The sequence below is a fragment of the Anoplopoma fimbria genome, chromosome 3, assembly GCF_027596085.1.
Source record: "Anoplopoma fimbria isolate UVic2021 breed Golden Eagle Sablefish chromosome 3, Afim_UVic_2022, whole genome shotgun sequence".
NCBI classification, from domain to species: domain Eukaryota; kingdom Metazoa; phylum Chordata; class Actinopteri; order Perciformes; family Anoplopomatidae; genus Anoplopoma; species Anoplopoma fimbria.
Genome location: NC_072451.1, coordinates 7,925,885 through 7,949,789, shown reverse-complemented (window position 1 = coordinate 7,949,789; position 23,905 = coordinate 7,925,885). Strand labels below are relative to the sequence as shown.

The 23,905-nt window shown below is 40.0% G+C and overlaps 2 protein-coding genes across 4 annotated transcripts; one reads left to right on the top strand and one right to left on the bottom strand.

The window, feature by feature from the left end:
- The first annotated feature begins 9 nt into the window (after window positions 1-9).
- Window positions 10-8,070, top strand: fam151a (family with sequence similarity 151 member A). Its single transcript, XM_054596671.1, has 11 exons — window positions 10-121; window positions 259-408; window positions 510-672; window positions 1,012-1,069; window positions 2,213-2,302; window positions 2,993-3,069; window positions 3,268-3,404; window positions 5,325-5,495; window positions 6,361-6,467; window positions 7,161-7,340; window positions 7,729-8,070. The coding sequence occupies exons 1-11, from the start codon at window positions 13-15 to the stop codon at window positions 8,020-8,022; spliced, it is 1,536 nt and encodes a 511-aa protein (XP_054452646.1). The 5' UTR covers window positions 10-12; the 3' UTR covers window positions 8,023-8,070.
- Window positions 8,071-9,690: 1,620 nt separating this feature from the next.
- acot11a (acyl-CoA thioesterase 11a) lies at window positions 9,691-23,340 on the bottom strand. 3 transcript variants are annotated; one of them, XM_054625794.1, is made up of 17 exons: window positions 23,261-23,340; window positions 20,398-20,610; window positions 20,059-20,128; window positions 19,896-19,956; window positions 19,639-19,743; window positions 19,331-19,466; window positions 18,566-18,657; window positions 18,005-18,066; window positions 17,777-17,896; window positions 17,482-17,620; window positions 15,696-15,751; window positions 15,304-15,370; window positions 12,395-12,478; window positions 12,173-12,306; window positions 10,625-10,792; window positions 10,417-10,543; window positions 9,691-10,326 (listed from the first exon to the last, which is right to left on the bottom strand). In XM_054625794.1, exons 2-17 carry the CDS (start codon window positions 20,600-20,602, stop codon window positions 10,087-10,089), a joined length of 1,866 nt encoding a protein of 621 aa, XP_054481769.1. In that variant the 5' UTR covers window positions 20,603-20,610; window positions 23,261-23,340; the 3' UTR covers window positions 9,691-10,086. The 3 variants fall into 3 exon arrangements, with proteins under 3 accessions (XP_054481769.1, XP_054481778.1, XP_054481787.1); XM_054625803.1 differs by having other exon boundaries at window positions 23,245-23,303; XM_054625812.1 differs by lacking the exon at window positions 23,261-23,340 and adding an exon at window positions 22,274-22,356.
- Between the last annotated feature and the right edge of the window lie 565 nt (window positions 23,341-23,905).

Here is a 23,905-nt window from a genome sequence, read left to right as displayed (position 1 = left end):
TCTGGTGGAGACATGCTGGACTTCCTGGTTCAGTCGGGTGATATCAGCAAACCTGATGGTCTATTGGCTACCTGGTTTCACAGAGCTAATAGCAAGGAGGAAATGAACAAAGCTCTCACAAGTAAACTCACTTACACACACAAATTGCAATCATTTTGATGGTGTTGTTTGTCCCTGAGGTTTACATACTGTACTGTACAATAGCAACAGTATGCTCCAATAAATACATTACTATTTCCCCTTCTCCCATCCCCTCAGGTGATGCTATGATCCTGGAGTCTGATATCACTCTGCAGGGTTACGGAACACCTGATGTGATGCCAATCCCCATCATGGCCCACCCTCCTAACGTCTATAGTGACAACACTCTGGACCAATGGTTGGATGCTGTGCTGGCCTCTAGAAAAGGTACGGAAAGGCAGGACAGGTGTGTCCTTATCTGTATGTCTGTGTCCATCCGAGGATCTTTAGAAGCAAAGCAGGTTTTAATGTTCTGTGTCTCCCTGCAGGCATTAAGTTGGATTTTAAGGCTCTGAGCTCAGTGGGTTTGTCCTTGGACCTGCTGATTCAAAAGAACCGTAGCAGAGGAATAAACAGGCCTGTGTGGCTCAATGCAGACATCCTCCTAGGTCCCAACGTACCTACCTTCCTGCCTCCAATCAATGGAACCAGGTAAAAAAGGCCTGATCTTTAGGTGTTTGGTCCATCAGTTCTTTGCTATTCACTAGCTTGTAATGTACATGCAGTATTGCCACATGGTGAAATAGAGGCATCCCCCAACATTGATCGTTATATTTGAGAAGATACAATCAGATGTGAAAAAATACCACAGCAAATAAAAGCATGATGCATAGGATGCGAAAAAGAGGAAGAATAGAACTGAAAAATAATAGTTAATCTTATAGAAATAGAAAAAAAACACATAAACTGAGATACACATTTCCATTTACTCACTGCCCCATCATAACATATAGTACTTTTCTCTCCTCTCTTTTCAATCTTCCTTTCCAGCTTTCTGCAGCTTATTCAGGAGAAGTTTCCAGATGTGACAGTGTCGCCGGGATGGATGGTAATACTATTCCCATACTGATTAAGAATCACATTGTAGTACTTGTATGTTACCCTATAGGTTTTAGACAAGCTGGTTATATCAGTCAGGAGGTCTTTGGTCCAGAGCCTAAGTCAAAGATAGCAGGTATGCAGTTTTTTAGAATTAGTGAGGTCATGAATCCTTAATGCATCTACTCTGCAAGAAGAGTGAACATTAGAATTACTAACACTGTGATGTTTAGCAGGTATAATGGTTACCATGTTGACCATTTTAGCTTAGCGTGTTAGCATGCTAACATTTACTAATAAGCACTAAACACAAAGTGCGGCTGAGGCTGATGGGAAGGTCATTAGATGTGCAGGTATTGGAAGGATTGAAATTTTGACCGGATGATGATGTAAAGTCAGAGGAACACCAAAATGAATTATAATTCATCCTGAGGGCAACATGAATGTCTGAATATTTCATGGAAATCCTTCTGATAGTTGTTGAGATGTTTGACTAAAACCTAAACATATCAGTACATTACTGTTTTTTTTAGCACTACTCTCTGGTCAAAGAATGGCTGCTCTATTTTTCCTACAATATTGAATATTTGTGTATAGCAACAATCTACATTAGAAGAACATCTACAGATTCTATTTATTAAGATTTTGAGGCTCTCAACCAGCTTCATCAGAATGGCAAGGGTGTGGTTTGATCAAATTTGATTGAGAGTAACAAAACAACTCTCAACTCAAATGTCTCATGTATTTAGTATGAAAGTAGTGTATTCATGTAGGATCCCTTTACTCATAGTAAGAACCTAATAAAGAAAATGTATGTTTTATTGCTCTTTAGAGGATGAACTGGTTTTTGATGTAGTTAACAATATGGTCCTTCCATTTGAGCTACGCTAAAGCCAAGCCATTTTCTGAGGTGGCTATCTGAATCACTTGAAAGGGCCTGATCTCTGTCCATCATACTGTTGTAGGCTCTATATTTATGCCCCGGGGCCCAAGCATTACATTCTTTAAGGAAAACAAGGTTGTCACTCTGTTTTCAGGGATGATTCCAACGATTAGTACTGTCCAATGGTACTGCTAGCTCAGCCGTAGACCTTTAGGCCAGTTTTGGCAGGATGATAGTGATTCATGGCTAACATATCGTTTTTTCTGACAGGTTGCCTATGCTCCACCAATTCTTATAGCAACCTACACCAGGTCCATGGTAGAAGATATGTACAATATGATCCAAAATATCTCCCAAAAGGTAAGCTTAAAGATTTACAAGAATCTAAAAATAACCAGTGGGAAAAAAAGGAAATATTGGAAATGAGTCTGAATCAGATGAGTCGCACTGCAAGATTCATCCATATGTACACACGAAAGAGCCCTAACCCAATCAATGACGACTGGGTCTAAGCCACATGGCTGCTAACTAGTTAGCTCAGTCACTTGTTACCACAGTTAATTCATTTTGTAACAATTCCTCTCTCACTACTGACTGTAATCCTTGCCCCCTCTCTGATGTTGAGAAGTTTATAGTCGGATAGAGCAGGGTGATGGGTAAGATTAGCTGGAGCTAATATGATAGCTTGCTCCTTTTTGCCTCAGAGGTCAGTACTTTCAAAAAGGGCTTGTTCACAGTCACAAATTGGCATGTCAAAGTTTTCCAAAGTTGACCTCTACATGAAAACTTGGTATGAATTTTCTCAACCTGTAAGAGCAGATGCGTTGATTGCTGGAATTCCATTGACTGAAAATGTATTTTGCGCCAAGATTTTACTGTTTTTAATGCTGGCGTGACCGGGCCTTAATGTGATCAATGCGGCTCTGTTGTTTGATATATTGGCATAATTACCATGCTGCATTTTAATCATGATTCACCAGATCCTTTAGCTTAAAACAGACAAAGGTTCATAATCTGAAATAAAACATTAAGAATAGTTTGTGTCTTTAGGTGACATTCCCAGTTCATGCCATGTTGGTTCGCAGCGGCTGGCAGCACATCAGCTGGCTCCTCAGCCAGTCACCACGGTAACACCGACAACCTCCACCTGTATTATACAATGATGCAAACTCAATCATTTGATAATAAGAATGACCCATCTCTCTGTCTGTCATAACAAGCATTGAAGGGATAATACACCAAATATTAATAATGTGACTGTGAATTTGTTCTTTTTTTTGTGTTCAGTTACAAACTTTGTTTTGGTGTTGTGATTTGGTTTCCAGGTTCAGTCTGACATTGTGGCAGGGTTCAAATCACCCAACAATCAATGACCTGCTGTTTGTTCGTGAGAACTGCCACCCTGCCAGAGTCTACTACGATATATATGAGCCAACGCTGTCCGCATTCAAAGAGGCTGCAAGTAAGAAACAGGGACCAGGTCAGTCAGTGGTTTGTAACAAATTGTAATCCACAACCCTCGACACATTTTGTGTGCAAATCAAAAAATAGAAGACATAGCTGACATCAGGCAATCTTGTAAACAAAAAGCCAGTACGGAAACTAAAATTGTAAACAATTAATTGTGAATTAAAATTTTCCAATCCATCCTTTTGAAATTATGCGGCATGAATTAACCTTTGGAATGTTCACAATGTCATTTTAAGATTTGCAAAAAAAAAATGGGGGCGGTTACCAAATTTAGCTCATCTGAACTTTCTCTATGGATATACAGTGGGTACGGAAAGTATTCAGACCCCTTTAAATTTTTCACTCTTTGTTTCATTGCAGCCATTTGCTAAAATCGAAAAAGTTCATTTTTTTCCGCATTAATGTACACTCAGCAACCCATCTTGACAGAAAAAAACAGAAATGTAGAAATATTTGCAAATTTATTAAAAAAGAAAAACTGAAATATCACATGGTCATAAGTATTCAGACCCTTTGCTGTGACACTCATATTTAACTCACATGCTGTCCATTTCTTCTGATCCTCCTTGAGATGGTTCTACTCCTTCATTGGAGTCCAGCTGTGTTTAATTAAACTGATTGGACTTGATTAGGAAAGGCACACACCTGTCTATATAAGACCTTACAGCTCACAGTGTATGTCAGAACAAATGAGAATCATGAGGTCGAAGGAACTGCCCAAGGAGCTCAGAGACAGAATTGTGGCAAGGCACAGATCTGGCCAAGGTTACAAAAGAATTTCTGCAGCACTCAAGGTTCCTAAGAGCACAGTGGCCTCCATAATCCTTAAATGGAAGAAGTATGGGATGACCAGAACTCTTCCTAGACCTGGCCGTCCAGCCAAACTGAGCAATCGTGGGAGAAGAGCCTTGGTGAGAGAGGTAAAGAAGAACCCAAAGATCACTGTGGCTGAGCTCCAGAGATGCAGTAGGGAGATGGGAGAAAGTTCCACAAAGTCAACTATCACTGCAGCCCTCCACCAGTCGGGGCTTTATGGCAGAGTGGCCCGACGGAAGCCTCTCCTCAGTGCAAGACATATGAAAGCCTGCATAGAGTTTGCCAAAAAACACATGGAGGACTCCCAAACTATGAGAAATAAGATTCTCTGGTCTGATGAGACCAAGATTGAACTTTTTGGCGTTAATTCTAAGCGGTATGTGTGGAGAACAACCAGGCACTGCTCATCACCTGCCCAATACAATCCCAACAGTGAAACATGGTGGTGGTGTCAGCATCATGCTATGGGGGTGTTTTTCAGCTGCAGGGACAGGACGACTGGTTGCAATTGAAGGAAAGATGAATGCGGCCAAGTACAGAGATATCCTGGAAGAAAACCTCCTCCAGAGTGCTCAGGACCTCAGACTGGGCTGAAGGTTCACCTTCCAACAAGACAATGACCCGAAGCACACAGCTAAAATAACAAAGGAGTGGCTTCGGAACAAGTTATGAATACTTATGACCATGTGATATTTCAGTTTTTCTTTTTTAATAAATTTGCAAAAATTTCTACATTTCTGTTTTTTTCTGTCAAGATGGGTTGCTGAGTGTACATTAATGCGAAAAAAAATGAACTTTTTCGATTTTAGCAAATGGCTGCAATGAAACAAAGGGTGAAAAATTTAAAGGGGTCTGAATACTTTCCGTACCCACTGTATTATAATAATAATACATTTTATTTGGTGGTGCCTTTTATGGCACTCAAGATGATAGGACAGTTGTCTGATAAATTTAATTCAGGCATGATTAATGATGTTCATGTTCAGATTTTTCATCTTTCATCAATTTGAGCAAATTCACTTTTTGACTTGACTTTTTACTGCAATGTTAGAAATGACTTGCTATTTACTTATGCGTGTATTCTTTCTGTTTCCAGGGCAGCAGGGCCTTCTGAGGAGATTCTATCCTGGAGGAGACCTGATGGACTTCCTCCATCCAACTCACAACTCAGACGACGACTTCCTGTTCAGGGTCACCCAACAGAACAGCCTGGCAGTCCGCTGGTTCAGAGTCACTGATCGGACCTCCCTGTTGGCTCAGCTTTCAGGTGGATACAAACACACACTTTCTGTAGACATGCTGACATTCACTTTCTTCATTGTCTAAATGATGAATAAATGATAAATGAATAAATGATGCACCGATAGATGGCTGTCTGCCAAAGTATTTTCTCCATCATCAGTAACTGTTTCTCTCCCTGACTGCAGACAGATGATATTGTATGCTCTACAGGTTGTTAAGACCTCTGAGGCAAATTTGAGATTTTGGGCTATACAAATAAATTTAAATGAACTCTACGCTTCAAAGGGTTTGATGTGTAGAATTTGTAAAAATCCATTAGTTTGGTGCCAGGTAGTGGTACAATCAAGCACGGCAAAACAAAAACCTCTGAAAGTTAACTTGCAACATAACGTACCATACGTAAAATGACAAACATACTTTGGGGCCATTCACATGTTGTTTCATGTTGCTTAGTAACCTTAAAATACATTAAAAAATGAATGAAGCCAAGAACCAGGTGAGGACCTGAACCTGCTCCGACTATGTACAGGTATGACTGACGTCAACCACATGGACATACTTGAGTTATTAGGCAACCAAAGCCGATGCGCTGCGATGACAATGATATGTGGTAATTTAGCAGTAGGCCTCACTGAATGAACTAAACAAAGTAAAAACAAAAATGAATGGATTTACTTTTGAATGGATTGGCTTTGTAAGTTGCTTCATTGCTCGATTTGTCCGACCTTTCAACCGGATTGTTTTTGTACTTTCTCAGTGTATTCATTCAGGACATCTTGATAATGTCAATGTAAACCTGTTAGTCTTTTGATTCATAAAGTCACTGTGACAGTAATAAAGCCTTCATCCTGTTCACCTTTATTGTCCCTTTATAAAATCTGTGTGTCCAGATGGTGATGGTGGTATGCTGGTGGTTCACGTGGCCTCTGACAGTAACGGACCTGGAGTCCCTCTGGTGGAGGGTTCTGGAAAAAGCTCAGAGGCCTTCACACTGCAGGTACAATAATGAAATTCAGCCTTTTCTCTCTATTTTTTAAAGAAAATGAGATTGAGACATTTCAGTTGGGCCATAATAACAGAGGGTCCTAACAGCCATAACAGTCCTCCTTCACTGAGACAACAGCATGAACTCTTTTTACAGCTGAGTGTAAATGCACATTGACTCTAGGTTTTCAGTAGCTTTTGCCTTAGTTTACAAATATAGAACATCCCCCTAAATCAGTCTCTGAATCTATCTGAGGAAAGACCAAGAAGCTGGTAAAAAATAATGATTTGTTTTATATCTACAGCTTCTAGTTTAAATATGTCTTCAGGAGATTTATAATCTGTATGGTAAATGGTAATGGTCTGTACTTGTATAGCGCTTTTCTAGTCTTCCGACCACTCAAAGCGCTTTGACATTACTAATCATTCACCCATTCATACACTGATGACAGGGGCTACCATGCAAGGTGCCACCTGTCCATCAGGATCTATCTAATCATTCACACCCATTCACACACCGATGGCACAGCCTTCGGGAGCAACTCAGGGTTAAGTGTCTTGCCCAAGGACACATCGACATGGACTGCCGGAGCCAGGGATCGAACCACCGATCCTCTGATTGGAGGACGACCCTGCTCTCCACTGAGCCACAGTTCATAAATGTGCATGTGCATAAATTAGGCCTTATATGTGTATGTGTTTGCAGGACATCCTGCAGCTGCTTGGGCAGAGAGCTGATGTTCCGTTTGGTGTTCTCCTGCGGATCCACACTCAGCAGCTTCTAGAAGCTTCTCTCAAACTGCTGCACTCGGCCTACATCCAAGAGAAGCTCTACAGGCCTGTCTGGATCCACATGGAGGGTTTACAGAGCGCTGATGACACCAAGGTATGTTTGTATGGAGCTTCCTGTCTGAACCAACATTTCTGATTTCAATTTATTTTATACCAGTATTTTATTCCTGTAAGAAGAAGAATTGCAATTATTAAAATGATGATTTTAGTCTGATGACATAAATGGATTACACAACCCGGGCAGGTTTCAAAAGTCTGCTAATGATCCTAATGAGGATTTCTGTAATCTAGTGAAATGGAAACCAAAGGAAAAAACACATTCAATCTATTTAACTGCAGAGCAGGAAAATTATATAAATACATGGTTTGCACTTTATTATTCATCCAGATATGATAGTTAGGTGTTTTTTTAAAGTGCCTCTGTTCCACTACATGCAGTGCAGTAGTGTTGATCCTCCGTTGTTTCCTCCTCTCTCCTTCAGGAGTTTGTTTCCACAGTGGAGAGGCTGTTTCCTTACGTCACCCTCGTCCTGACTGAGCCTCTGATCCCAGTGACCGGACTGTCTCAGAGGGTAGCTCTACATGTGGGCACTGCATCACTGCCAAACGGACAGGAGGCGCTCCACTCTCTAATGGGAATGATGGAGAGATATGACCTCATAGTGGAGGAGGACACAATAAGCAGCGCTGGAGCTTTCTCTGCCTTCAAAGGACTTCTGAGCCAGCGGGCAGGGAGAGCAAACACAAAGCTGTATGTGATATCTGATCAATCCTAACTGAGGAGGGACATGACCAACCCACAATTACAGCACTTCAAATAAATAAAAAAATTATCCCCCATGTTTTTGTGTCTAATTTACTAATGAGGCAGTCTTTGAAACTGGACCAGTATGAACGTACGTCCACTAAAAGTGCTTGTTGTTGCCACTGACAGGTTCAGATTGTTACGAGAAGTGTCTGACCACATTAGAGGAGTGCCTTTGTTGACAGAGTTTGTTGTTTTGGAGAACAGAGAGCGTAGCAAAGTAATATCCTTAAGATTTTCAATGTCATGGCTCAATATTAAGATGATTTCAACAATTCTCTGAGTGAGAATTGATTCGACACAAACACAAACAGATCGGCTCAAGTTAAAGATGATGCAACTAGATCCCCTAAACCTCTACACACCGGATCCTTAACTCTGTCTTGCTCATAAGAGAATAAATCACTCTTTGGACCTCAACTTTTATCCGTCTTATTATTTGGTCTTTCTTTACATTGAGCATTACACACTCACAGAGCTGCTAGCATGGCTGTAGACCAATCATATCAAATCTGGATGTTACAATGTGGGCAGATCAGTGCATCACTTTGGTCCGAGTTGGCAGATTGTACAGATAACCACAGGGCCCAGATGATGTGTCTTACTGACTTTGAAAAGAAATACTTGAGATTTTAAGCCAAGTTTTCAAGTTCACTGTATGGCGGCCATTATTTGTCCAGAAGGTAGTGCTGGGAGTAAAACAGTGATGTACTGACCAAACTACCAGAAGGCTTCCTTCTTTGAGGAATACTGTTTTTCTCAACAATTCCATGAAAATCCCTCTATAACTTTTAAAAACATTGATGTTGTGGGTCAATGGATGGCGTTTTGTGGTCACCAAGAGACCCACTACTACTGACTGATGATCTCCTGACTCCCTCTAGCACCACCAAATCATTTGAGCTATTAGGGAATTGTCTTGACATGTATGTTCCCCACAGGACGAATTCTGACAAATTTGGTGATCTCTTGACTTTTCTTCTAGCTCCATCATCAGGTCAAAAATACAATGATTTATGATACTGATAATACCTGAAAAACTAGTGACATTCCTAGCTTCTTATCTGTACTTTTTATACAGTCTATTGCTAATTTACATGCCAACACATGCAAACACGCTAAACTAAGATGGACGACATACCTGCCACAAATCAGCATGTCAGTGTGCTAATGTTTTCAGGATGAGAGAGAAGGGGAGAGGGGTGGAGAGGTGCTGACCAGGGTGAACACACAAGTGAAAAGGACAAATAGCAGCACACACATAGCCAGAATGCAAAATAAATAATATAATATAATAAATTACCAACATTTTGTCATGGAAGTCTTTCTGTCCCTCTTTACGCTGAAGAAGACTGGCATGTCGATACGTTGGTAAATTATTAAATACCTTTTGCATCGTGGCTCGAGTTTGCAGCCATTTTTCCTTAACTCAGCATGCTAACGTTAGCCTTTATCTTGAAGCACTTCTGCGCTTCAGTACTGCCTCACAGAGCTGCAGACTAGGTCATGTGTTACCATATAACCAGTCATGTAAATATATTATTATGTTGTTCTGTAGTTTGCAGTTGAATTCTGAATGGAAGGACGCAAAGAAAACACATTCTGTTAAAATAAACAATATTTTATTGAAAGTCCTAGAAAAGCATTAATTTGTGTATATTCATGAGACATCTTTTTTTTTTTTTTTTTTTGTGCTCTCTCGTCACTTAAATCTGCAAACTCAAAAAATATGATCTGGCCATTTGTGACAATGTTTCATTTTCATCACAATAATTAATATTGAATATGAGAGTTAACATTCAAGTTTCTAAGACATCGTTATTTCTTTACTCACATTATTGTGATCTTTAATTTGTATATTATTATATCTTTGTATAACAAATCAACGTAACAGTGAACTTTTGTTGAATGTAAATATCACCTTTAGTTCACTGAGGGCACTTGTGACAGTGTTAATAGTACCATGTTGTATGAACAGCAGCTTGACCTCACTACGCTGTGGAAGTAAACTGGCCTGGGGAGTCTCACTGACTGACTACAGCGAGGTGCTGTGGAGGGCCACTGACAGACTGTCAGCTTCAATATCACTGGTGGGACTGTCTGCATTCGTAGCCTGGTAATGGCCCGTCTGCAGCTCAGAGGCGGGCTCCAGTCTGTTCCTGGTCAGGTATTGGCTGCAGGAGCAGAAGGTGTGGTAGAAAGAGGAGGAGAGGCCGGCGATGTCTGTGGAGATGTAAGGAAGAACCTCTGGAGACGCCTGGTTATAGTAACTGATCTGGAACAAAGATCAAAATAATAATGGTGAAGTTTGTAAAGATTATACATTAAATTAAATATACAGCTGTTTATGCACTATTGGTCTCACCAGTGACATGTTGTTTTTGGTCTCCAGAATGGTAAATCCAGCACACAGAACCTCTCCTCTGTTGTACCCTTCAGTGGGAGGGTGAGTGGGCAGGGACACTGAGCGCAGTGCGATGACGTATGGATCTCTGAGGAGCAGAAAAATAAAAGCCGTTAGTTCATCCTGAAGGGGTAGAGGTGTGTGACCTTTGACCTGTCGTTCTACTGACCCACTGCCACACGGCTTCCTCTTGGAAGCCAACAAGATGAAGTCCTGGAGCATCCCTTCTCCCTGATGGGCTGAAGTCGGTGAACCTACTGCACTGTGACTCACTGATGGCGTCACCACTCGATACAGGAAGTCGTCATCGTCCACACGGTGAATCAGCTCACATTTCCTGATTTTGGAAAAGACACAGAGAGATAACGTTGATGAGGATGTTTGGTAGAAATTAAGTTTATTTGAAAAAGTGAAATTATTTCGGCTAGATTGTTAAAATATTAATGCACATTTTGGGAAATTCATATTATTGCTAAGAGTTAGATGAGAAGACTGATACCACTCTCGTGTCCATACGATAAACAGGAGGCTACAGCCAGAGGCCTGTTAGCTTAGCTTAGCATAAAGACTGGAAATAGGGGAAACCTCTAGCCTGGCTGTATCCAAAGGTAACAAAATCCACCTACCAGCACCTCTAAAGCTCATTAATAATGGTAACAATTTAAAGTTAACATTGTAATAGGAGAACATACCTCAACCCAGGTCCTGAATATGTATACAATACTTTTCACTGTACTTTGTTATCTGAAACTGTAAAGAATTTCTATTGACAAATGTTAATGGACTATGATCAAAGTGTGACCTGTATCTTATTTGGCCACACTCTCATAACTGTCTGCCAGAAAACAGTCCAGTCTAAATTAAACAAATACGGCTACTCTGGGGTTCAACGTTCATCCCTTCTGCACTGATTATGAACTAAATCCAAAAATACACTATCTTAAATCTTCAGGATCTTCTTCTGCAAAAATGTGTCTTTGTGAGGTGTGACGTGGTAACTTATTGATTTAACACAACATTTTAGGTCGCAGTGTTATAGAGTCAATCCCGCTGCTCTGAATTTTGCATTGAGAAACCTTTAAAAGCACTACAGGTTTGGGGTGAACTGACCCTTTAATGTGGTTGTTTAAAAAATAAAAAAAAAAACAATCCTAATAATAGTTATCAGTATAGTGGCCTGCCACAAATTCACTGTTGAAAACAGAGTAAGAAGATGATAATAATAAAAGGGTGCCTACATGGCTTCCAAATAAGTTTAAGTACATGTAGCACTACTGCCCAGTTCTGCCTTCATTACTTTTTAATCAAAAGTAACAACAGACACCTTTTACTGTCTCGTGACTTCCTAACTCAACAAACTAGTGGTGAAATAGGTGCCATACATTTACTTTTTGGGCATTTAGCTGGAAGTCAGATTTACAAGATAAAGAGACTATAATTAAGGAGCCTAATGACCAGGTCCTTATTGGTGACATCATCACTTCATATAACATTATGTTATGGCAAATGTAAATGGGATTTTGCTATGGATTTGAAGAAAGAAATTGCAACCATATACAGGCAGTGTCAAGCTTCAATTGATTTATTTCAAAGTGAGTGCCTGTCTGTGTGTGTGTATGTGTGTGTGTGTGTGTGTGTGTGTGTGTGTGTGTGTGTGTGTGTGTGTGTGTGTGTGTGTGTGTGTGTGTGTGTGTGTGTGTGTGTGTGAAAGTATTACTGATAATGTGTGTCCCAGCTCGTCCTGTTGCTCAGCTCAGCCAGCAGACAGAAAGCTCTGTGGGCAGGAACATCCACCTTTGCCTCCACCCTGAAACTCAACGTGGACTTCTGCTCCAGGGTGTATAGACGAACCTGGGAACAAATAATCACAATAAACATCCAACTCCTCATGGGGAAGAGGGAAGAAAACCATCTCATACGTGAAAACACAAAAGCTCACCTTGTCTTTCTCAGAGCTCAGTCTCCAGTTGTTTCTAGCAGCCAACATCTTCAGAGCTGAAACATTGTTATAGCTCAGATACACCTGGAAACACACACAACATTGCATTAGCAAAACATAAGCATGCATTTAGACACCTTTTCAATACTGGCCTTATGCTACTCCTTTGATGGCATCGTTGAGCACACACACACACAGTGGCTATGAAAAGAAAATCACAAAATTCTCTTTTACATCAAACAAAAAGCCACAGCCAAATTTTACATTTTAGTTTGGTAGTTGGGCTGAACTAAATAGTTAACGTTAACATTGAAATACTAAATCAACATTTGAATGCCGTGGATCGTCTTTTTTTTGTTGCATGTCTGTTCATTGTGTTTAAAGTCGGTATTTCTGCAGCGTGGCAGATAAAGATCAGCTCACACTGATATTATTATTATTATTATTATTATACTATTTGCAGAATAGGTTTCCAGTGGTGGCTGTGTAGACTTGATCCATTTCCATTTCCAGTTAACATGTAAAGAAACAGATAGATGTTATCATTTACAAAATTCACAGCATGTTTATATCTAACGATATATTGACTGACGTGTTATATTCCTGAGAAAATTGATTTCATTAAAAAGACTAACTTAAAACAGATATATCACTTTATTGAAATGAAGGATTTTGTTGCGATGATTTGTTTTTGGGGGTCTTGGTTTTCGAAAACTTCAATAGAACCTTTAATGTAAAGCAATGACTCGGTACAGCCCCACTTACCGGTAGTAGAGAATTCATATATTTCTTTGTTTTATGACAATTCTGCCACAGCAGTTTATATTAGATTTAGAAATCATATCTAATTTACCTTTATTTACTGCAATTCATTTTCCAACAATGACATATTTTTTTAATGATGTTCCTCATTTTAGATAATGATCTCCATAGATGTGCATTCAAGCTGATTTTTCTAGACTGCACTTAAATGAACTGAAATCAATCAAATCAAAAATAAACTAAAAACACTATCACATGCTTTAGAAATTGAAAAAATAATATGGTCCTTAAATCATAAATCATTAATCCCGCTCTATCCAATATTGCAATGACTTTTGACCATGGTGCCATTGTTAACTCAGTGGGATGTTTACTACAGCTCTATTCGACCTTGTTATCAACTATGTCTAATCAAAGCGTTGATAAAGCAGTTGTTGAAACAGATTCTTACTGTTTGATCTCAGGTAGTGAATTATATGTTAGAAAGTTTGGCTTATGAAAATCACAGTGATAATGCAAGTCATTTCGTTTTACAGGGTGAAGCTAATAAAAAAGCTTGTTATGAGTAAGCGTGTGTGTCTTTATCGATCTCTATCGACTGTGTAAGGACGCTGCAGCTATATGGAAGATTTCAATTGTCTAAGAAAATCTTTTTTTTTTTCGTTTTTTCATTATGATACACATTTCCCAATACACTTGTAACAGTAACTGCACTCTTGATTATGTTTCTTAAGCTGTAAATGATACGTCTGTACTGTGAGGACACACATCAATGCTGGTGTTAATATTGACATTTCTTTCCAAATTTTAAAAAAAGATAATTTCTTGGTTGAAAATGGCTCGAAACACCTTCTACTGTTTGTAATCAGGCCTAAGGCTAATTCTGAGACAGAGTGGACCGTTTGGGACTGATGTACTTCATGAAATAACAGAACGTTAACCCCCTCTCATCAGACCCCTACTCCTCGTCTCCACCAAAAGGGTCTATTGGTCCTACTTTTTCAGTATGTGTATAGCATCCCAAAATCCCAAATCACAGATTTGCCTCAGAGGGCTGTACAATCTAAAACATACAACGTCCTCTGCCCCAGGAACTTCACATAGGTCATTTGGCCGGCTGGCTCCCTGCAGCTAGGAGGCTACAGCTGGGAGGAGAGCAGACAGACACTCCACTAGGAGCTGGACACTGGACACTGGGGTTCACTGGCTGAATTTAAGTTCCTACCACCACAACGGTCCGTCTCCAAAGCTGGTGCCGCTCTCCTCCGAGCCCAGTTAGGGGGCACATGGACTAGGTGGTGTAATTATTGTGTTATTTGTTGTCTGATAAACAGTAAATCCATTAAATTCAGTGCCCCATACGATATCACTATTTTCCAAGCTGCTGCAGCTAGCTGTCATCAGCTCTAGCTGTAGTATTTGCCAATTAGGCTGAAAACAAGCCTTACATGGTCTGTTGTAGGCGACCTTTGACCTTTGTCGTGGCTCAAAAACGGAAGAAATTTGGTCTCATTTGGAATCGGAGAACCTGCAGATTAATTCTATACCTAAAAAGGCACAATACCAGATGAATAAATCCCTGTTTTTGTTATCTTCGCTGCCATCTTGACTGTTAAAGCGCGTAATGGACAACTGAGTGAGATTCACCTCTTAAGGCGTTTTTATTTTTCCTTACAGCTACAAGGATGCAGGCTCATTTGAAATGAGCTGTCATGAAAATGTTAATGATCACAGCGCATGTAAAGTATTAACACTGGTCTCATCCAGCATTCGTAGTAATACCTACGAAAAATAAAGCGCTGAATTCGTAGACATCCCACAAAGTTTTTCTGTATGTTATCCACAAAGTCATGAATGAGGAATTATGAAGACCGCTACCACACACACCGGGCGGGCATAAGTCGTGGTGGATGGGTCCAACAAACAGCGGACTTTGAGCCAGGAGACTGCTGTTCGTTCCCAGTGTGAAACAAGAAGTGAATGTTGATGTTTTTGTCACATAACTTACGTACTTCCGTAACAGCACTCTGTGGTTATTTTAATCCAGACAACGATCTTTTCCTAAACTTAACTAAGTGGTTTTGTTTCCTACACCTAACTAAGTATTTATTGATCTTTCCTAAACCTAACCCAAGTAGTTTTGTCACCTGGTTTCTGGGGTCCCAGGGCACAGACAATGGGACCTCGCCCTGCTTGTGGGAAATGATGTACTTTCTGAAAGGACAGAGGGAGAGCAATTAGAAGAATTTTTGACAATGAACTAGGTGAAGTCTCTTTTTATCTAGAGCTACTGAGACATTGCTACCATGGGATCAGAATTTCATACTGAGGTATCCTCTGTTGTTTCTGACCACTAGTGGAATGGCACACGTTTTAATGCATGCCCATTTTTGTAGATTGTGCTCTGAAACGTTCAATCCTTCTTATTTGTAGTAAGTGAAGTGAAAATATAACACAAACTGTATCACTTCTGACACACAGAAGTGGAATTAATAGCCAAGAAAGTAGGGCTCTTCACAGGAATAGACAGATAGGTTACCTGTCCAGTCTGATCTTTTTCCTGGCTATGGCCTCTTGAAACCTCCTCCCCCCTTCCTGTCAATGAAAGACAGAGAAAGATTCCGGTTCAATTCAGCTATCCACCTTCTGCACCCTCCTCCAGGCAGCAAAAAGGGTCCGTTTTCAATTATCTTTATTTCTTCCTATCACAGTGGGTGGTTCTCCTCAGGGAAAGACGTTCTCCTAGGTTTAACTATAGAGGAGGAACATATTTTCTCACTCTAAAAGTTGTATCTGTATATGTTTCTTACTGTAAAGTAATTCAGCAGATTTTACTAGGCTTACAAATAGGTTTTAGCGGAAACAGCTGCAGGTGATGTAATGAGGAAATTTAATATAAGTACAATATAATATTGAGTTATTTATTATGAAATATATTCTGGTAGCAGACAAGAGTGAGACAAACAGATGAATGAAAAATGAAAACAGGAAAGGACCATGGTACATAATTAGAATATAGATTATAGTATAAGACTAATAATAGTTCATTCACATACACTTTAAGAAGATGAACAGCAACTTATTGACATTGAACAATGGAAACATAGAAACAAATGAAATTTCTGATTGCCTTTGGCTTTGTAAACTTAAAGTTATTGTGAGAAACTTAACTCTACTTGAAATGAAACAGTCTCAATTTAATACGGATTCCTGTGTATCAGCTGATCAGTCCACAACCATAGCAACAGATTATTATGATGTGAACACCTAAATGGACTGTTTTTAGGACTAAATCCACACTAGTACGTTTTCGTTTAATCATATCATATCTTTTGCGTTGTAGTGTGGACGGACAGAAACAGGGATATTTGAAAACGATGACGTTGACACCCGCGTTGGCTACTTGATTCTGTCTTAGCCGTCACAATCTGTCCTTCACTGATTCGTCACACCACCGAAAGAAAAACAAACAACATCAGCCTTGATTACCGATCGACTACCAGGTTATTTCAACATGGAAAACAGATTAGAGGCGTTGCTGGACTTGTTGTCTATACTAGCAGCTGTTTGTGCAGTTAAATTTGATTCTATAATGCTCCTACTGCCGACAGCTGCGGAGGAAGCAGCTGTTATTGGAGCGATAAGCAAGCAGCTATCAAGGGACATTATAAGAACTACGGATCGGACGTATGAAGTCATGGTTTATGTCTTTGAGGAGGGCAATGGACACAAATCAGCAGCTTTTTTTGTTTTGCACAACTATTGTGAAGTTCACAAAGAAACTGTAAACGAACAAAAGCATAAATGCTCTCCAGTGCAACAGGGACTTCCAGTCACCCGGCAGAGCTACGAGTGAGAGAACAGACAACAACAAAATCGAGGAAACGAGTAAGAGCCTAGTGTTGACCAAATGTATGGACCCATAATGTTGTAAACTTTTGATTTTTATGTGTTAATTTAAAAGTAAATTTGATGTTGATGTTGTCCCATCAGGTAAACACTGTTAGCTCTTTTGCCGTCGCACTGCTTTGCCAATATTCAAAAAGCTTTTTTTACATTCAAAGCTTAAAATTGTTTTTATAGAAAGCTAAGAATGTCTTGTCATATTTTATGATGTCATCCCCCTAAAAAAAAAATAGGAAAAATATGTTTTTGTGTTATTGCGGTTACGTAAATGTAATTTATGGTGCTGTTAGATTGCTGCTTGTTGATAAGTGGCCAATCTGAGGTGTCCTGATTTGGAAAATAACTGGGTAACGTTCTTTTCTCAGTAAGAACATCTTAATGTGTTCTTCACCAGCAGCTCTTGCGGTTGGCTGACTCACCAAGGGTTCGGGTCGTATCCGTGGTAACGTACATGGCCTCCTGTGGTCGTCGAGCACCTCAAAGGTCATGAAGGCAGAGTTTATGTGTCGGTTAGGCCCTTCGTCCTGGTCGGCTTCTGCTCGCACCCCCACCTCCATGCTGCAGCACACAAAAAATTCCTACTTATGTACCTATATTTCCCGTTTAACACTGAGCTGTCAGAATGGCCTGTTTTCTACATATAAATCAGTCAAGTTGTATCCTATCTGATCTTGTCTTCCATATCTTTATGGGTGGTTCTGGACACAGCAATACCTGTTTTTGAAGGCGTTGTTGACTATAGCCCTCAGCAGCAGTCTGTCTCCAACCTGAGAAGGTCCTCTGAAGGTGAACATGTCGATGGTCCGAAGAGTCGGATGAGCCTGACATAGACGACTGCACAGAGAAAGAGATTATACTCTAAGAAAAACTATGAAAGGGACCATTACTTCTGTAACCTTGGTGCATTCAAATGAAGCATGTCAAATGTGTATGTGATTGTACCTGGCAGCAATTGTAGCTACGTTCACCATCCAGGCCATGATCTGTCCTCCAAACGTATTCACCTGGTGTTCAGATACAAGCGAATGATGACACAGTCATCCTACCCCTAAAGACTTTAATAGCACAACACTGATAAAACAAAGATCATGAGCTAATCAGGTATTGGTGTCAATAGGCTGATCTGGTATCAGATACAATTCATATCTATGTATTTATTTGTAACATTTTGTTTTACAAAGTTAGTAAAAGCAATGTTTTAGTCAAGCCTGACACAGAGAGACATAAGGCTTATTAATTAAACTGGATTTGGATAAGTACTCAGTATCGGTACTCAAGTATCGACATCGTCGTCAGAACTTAAAAAGTCAGATGGTAGCATCCCTCATTTTTATACTTGATGCACAATGGCACCATACCAAAATATTTAACTGAAGTTTACAAGACAAAAAAAAATTCAAATATTACACAAAGAGTCTAAGTTTAGTGGAACTGACTGCAGATCCTCATTTTCCAGATATAAACAGACAGAGAAGCAGACAGAACGATACATAAATTAATAACCTGGTGGTTAGCATGTGGGGGTAGAACCAGTTCGACACTCTCCACCTTGGTCTTCTCTGCTGCCACCGCATTGCCTACTGCCAAGTTGTCAGCTGAAACACACACACACACACACACACACACACACACACACACACACACACACACACACACACACACACACACACACACACACACACACACACACACACACACACACACACACACACACACTTCAAAGTTAATGCAAGGTTTAGTAGGAAATGGTTGGTGTTTTCTAGATATTTTTAACAATTTCATAAAAAGATCTGAACAAACATGTTTCTCTCAATACTTTCTGACTTCCCTATTCTGTCTGTGGCACACATCTGTGTTGGTTACTACTGAAGACATACATCTTTAAGGGTGCAGTGTGTAAGATAATACATTTTAGTTATAGAGCGCTTTCCAGAGTACTCAAAGACGCAAAAAATAAAGTGAAAACGATTTTGATTATTTTCAGGAGTAAATAACATGCATAAAAAATAATTTCTTCCAAAGTGGACCTCAGCAGGCTTTACCCCGCGACTCATTGACTGCACCTCACTTTTGCTGCTGGATGTACTACCATTGCAATCAAACTCTTCTTCATTTCCCTGGAGTCAACGAGTGGTGAGTGCTTCTCAAGAACGCTGCACGTTCACAGTAGCATTAAGCAACCGGTGAAACCATCCAACAAACCTCCAAACTCACTGCGGTATCTGCTCTAAGAGGAGAAACAGCTACAGCAGTTAGCATCAAACCTACCCTGCAGGTTAGACCCACTGGAGAGCAGATCTTTGATGATGTCATCGTGTAGCATCCTGACCCTCCGTCTCTCAGCTGCCACGCTGTGTTCTACCTGCTCTTTCTCAGTGTGAGGTACGATGGGCTTCAAGATCACCTGTGATAGATGTCAGTGAATATGTCTGCTAAGTGTCAGAAAGCCTTTAACAATACCTACGCACACACACACACACACACACACATTTTAACATCGCCCAACCCTATCACCAACCTTCTTGAAAGCCAGAAGGGTATTTTAAAACATAATTTCCACACAGCACACGCCTCACCTTTTTTCCTGTGTTTGAGCGCTGGGTAACAAAGGTGGCGTAGGCGTGACAAACCTTCCAGTGCCGATCCAAGAACAGGTCCTCACAGCTCACCTGTATGCCCACCTGGGATGGAATACATCAGGGGCTAACATCAGTTAGCTTGTAGCTAGCAGTTGTCATTTAGACGAGGCTTATATATAAATATATAGGTAGCCGAATCAATTGCACAAAGAAAAACATCGCCCCCCACAAAAAAAAATGCAAACTGATCTGACCTCCATACTGGTGTTAAAGGCTCTGTTGACCTTTGCCTTGATGTTCACCACCTGGCCCACGCTGACAGAGAGACAGAGAGGAAGAATGAGTATTAACTCTATATACACACACACACACCATCAATGCAGAAGGACCCACGTCTCTGAACACACTTCCTGGTACCTGATGGTATGTTCAAAGTGGATGTCATCCATGGAGGCGGTGACGCAGGAACACCCAGCATGCCGTTCAGCTGCCCATGTGAAACAGACATATGTCATCATGTCTTGCCTGGCTAGTCAGGGGTTACGACATAGTGACACTCACAGATGAAATAATCTCAAGACACCACATGACTAATATTCACTGAATCTCACACACAAACACACACACACACACACACACACACACACACACACACACACACACACACACACACACACACACACACACACACACACACACACACACACACACACACACACACACACACACACACACACACACACACACACACCGCACCGGAGAGGCAGGCAGATGAGTCCATCCATTTGAGCAGCTGTCCCACACTCAGCTCCTGTCGATGGTTGCTGTGACAGGGCATCACTATCTGGCACATTTTCACCTCCGTCGGGTTGCTGCTCTCTTCTTCTTCTTCTTCTTCTTCGTCTTCTTCCTCCTCTGCCTCCTCCTCTTTCTCCAGATCACCTGACACTCTGGAACTCATCTTTAAAGCTGAGGGGAGAACATTTTTCTTAGGACGAGATAAATTTCAGTTTCAGGTCAGTTATCTCGGTCACCTTTAAGAAAAATTAAAAAATGACCCCAAAGTAATCAATTTGCATCTCCATGCTCCATTTATACACCTTTTGATGACTCATTAACATGAACTGTTGCTGGTTTGTGAGCTATTTCTACCAAAGATTAGTCTTAAATTGGCTTAAAATAATAATACATGTACATAATACAAATAATGCATGTTTTAATGCATGTCATAACTGCACACACTAGGACTCAACTTTCTTTAAAAAATATAACATTTTATCGATAACCAGTGAAATTGGCAATGAACATCCTAAATGTTTCCAACTTCACCAAATGTTTTAGCCCATTTTGATGATTTACAATCAAACGTATAACAAGATCTCAGCTTGTAGCAGCACGGATAGGTTATGAGACAATGTGGCAAAGACACATAAAGTACACCCCGGCCATGCTGAGGTTGCTACATTTTCCTGACATCTCTAACAGCAACATTTTTCAGTCATGGTGCTGCTGCATCTGGCAGGAAATGGAATTAAAGTGAAGTAGCAAATCAAATCAGTGGGCCTATCCACCGTATATTACCCCAGCTATTCTAAACCACTGGGGGTTGGTAGTCATTTTTATATCTAGAATTAACAAAAAACATATTCTGCCACTGTAAGCCAGCTAACGTTCCCTCGGATGCAGTGACACAAATTGGATTTTTTTATTTTTTTATTAAAAATGATGTTAGACAACCCTGCACCAATAAAAGCGTGTGGAGAAGAAAAATGACCCTGAACACATAAGATTTGGATTCATAACAGCAGGCAGTGATGTGTGAGGGTAAGGTGATTATTTATCTTGGTCTTACAGCTGATAGCGACATTACACATATTTACAGCCAAATTCATTTTTTACTCCTCTATTAATATTTTTTTTAAATTTTATTTATTTGGGAAGATGGTGTTGAGATAATTTTTTAACAATCAGAATTGGGCATTAAGTTACAAAAGGTTGAGAACCCCTTGCTGGTTTAGCCTAAGTGAGACGATGTAGCATATCTGCTCTTTGTTGAGTGAGAGTTTAAGGCACTTTAAATATAAGTTAGGTATAAATATAAGTTAGGTATATAGGTATAAGTTAGTATTATGAATACTGAGCTTCCATAAGAATGGTCACCCAACTTTTGGCACATTTTTACTGTATAAAAATAAATAACTTTGTTGTGCAGCGGCATTATGAATTTTAAACAAAAGTATATTAAGAACTAATATAAGACTTGGTTTCTGCAGATACTCAACATTTGAGGACATACCTTGTTTTGACTAGATCCTTTTGATTTCCAACAAGAAATTTTAATAAAACTATTCAACAATAAAACATCTCCCAACTACCAACTCTCAGTCAGTAGCAGGCAGGACTGATACCAGTCTGTCTGGTAAAAGGACTGATAGGGAGAGATCAGAGAAAGGCTCCTCTATTGGGACGTGTTCTTACTCGTTGAAACTGGTTTCTATACTGAGATCTTTACTAGATCTTTACTGGATATCAGTTCTGTAGAAAATACTGTCTAAAGCTGGTGCTCATGTTGATGACTAAATGCATAAAGACACAACAAATAGCAGTTAGACAGATGAATAGATCAACTTGCCTGTCTTAACTGAATTAGTTTGAACATTTCTTCATTTTGCTTTATACCAGAAACATCTGTCTGCAGTCCTTTTCCTTGGAAATTCTTCAGAGACACAGCTGAGTAGTTACACATGCAGTTAACACCGATAAACATACAGTATGAGCACGGAGCCTCCGAGACATTGCAGTATTCTCTGAGCTCTGTATATATGGTGAATTACCAAACAGCACAACCTCTAGATGAACTCTTATTTGTGATCTTAACTTTTACAGGCAATGTTCTCGATCATCCATGACACATCAGGTCACTGATGGCCACATCCTTTACTGCAACAGCTTCCTGTAAAATGACTCATTTTCAACTGAATGCTTTTTTCTTTTTTTTTTTAAACTGACCCAAAAAACTTTGAGGCCACATGAAAACAAACTTAGAATGGTGGATGGAAGGAGGCATTTGGTTGACATATAACCCTAATGCTGCATGGTGGATCACAATGGACACCCTTATCTCAATAGAGTCTCCTTAGAAGTACAGGTATACATCAGCCACAGGGGTTTTCAAGTGTCCCCTGTTCCGAGAGCTTTAAGTGGAACATTGCTGGAGCTAAGAAGCCTAACAACCTTTACTGTGAGAAGCTTAGAAGTCACTAGTTCCAGCTTATATCTAGCTAGATACAACGTTACGTTAGACATTGTGTAAACGTTAGCCTTAAATGACATGAGCCCCCGCACGCGTCTGAAACGTAAGGACAGCATACTGCATGTCAGCTGCATGTCAATATGGAAGCTTTGCATCTGTAACAAGCGACAAAGGGAGCATGACGTCACTGCACACCTAATCATTTATTCAGCTAAAACAGCGAATTAAAAAACGTTATGCTATATTATATATATATTATATATAGCTTAAGTAACGATATATATTTGTTATTAGAGTAAACACGGACTAAAATGAAAGTTGAACAGTTTAACTTTGACGTGTTAGCTTACTTTACGGTGCACTAACCTGACAGCGACCTGGAGAGGTGTCAAGCTGACTGTGATAAAACGTAACGCCAGCTAACGCCAGCAGCAAAGGGTGTTCCGGTAACACCTTTCAAAATAAGATAAGATAAGATAAGATAAGATAAGATAAGATAAGATAAGATAAGATAATTCTTTATTAGTCCCGCAGCGGGGAAATTTACAGGATTACAGCAGCATAGGTTATAGTGCAAACAAGAGACATAGTAAAAGAAAAACAAGATAAAAAAACAAAACAAGATAAAATAAAATAAAAAACAAGTATTATAAATAAGACATAAAAACAGTAAAGAATCCACAATAACTGATGGCTGAAGTGGCTGAAGGAGCTGCACAGAGCTGCCAGGGTGTCCTACATGGGGTGGGAGGTGTTGTCCATCAGGGATGATAGTTTAGCCACCACCTCCACCGTATCCAGTGGACATCCCAGGACACAGTTGGCCTTCCTGACAAGTTTGTTGAGTCTCTTCTTGTCGGCTGTCGAGATGCTGCTGCTCCAGCAGACCACTCCATAAAAAATGGCTGATGCCACCACAGAGTCGAAAATACTCATTAATTAAGACTAAACATTGTCAAATGCTAACCATGTTTGACTGGCTGTTAATAACATCACTTGACTGTGACAGTC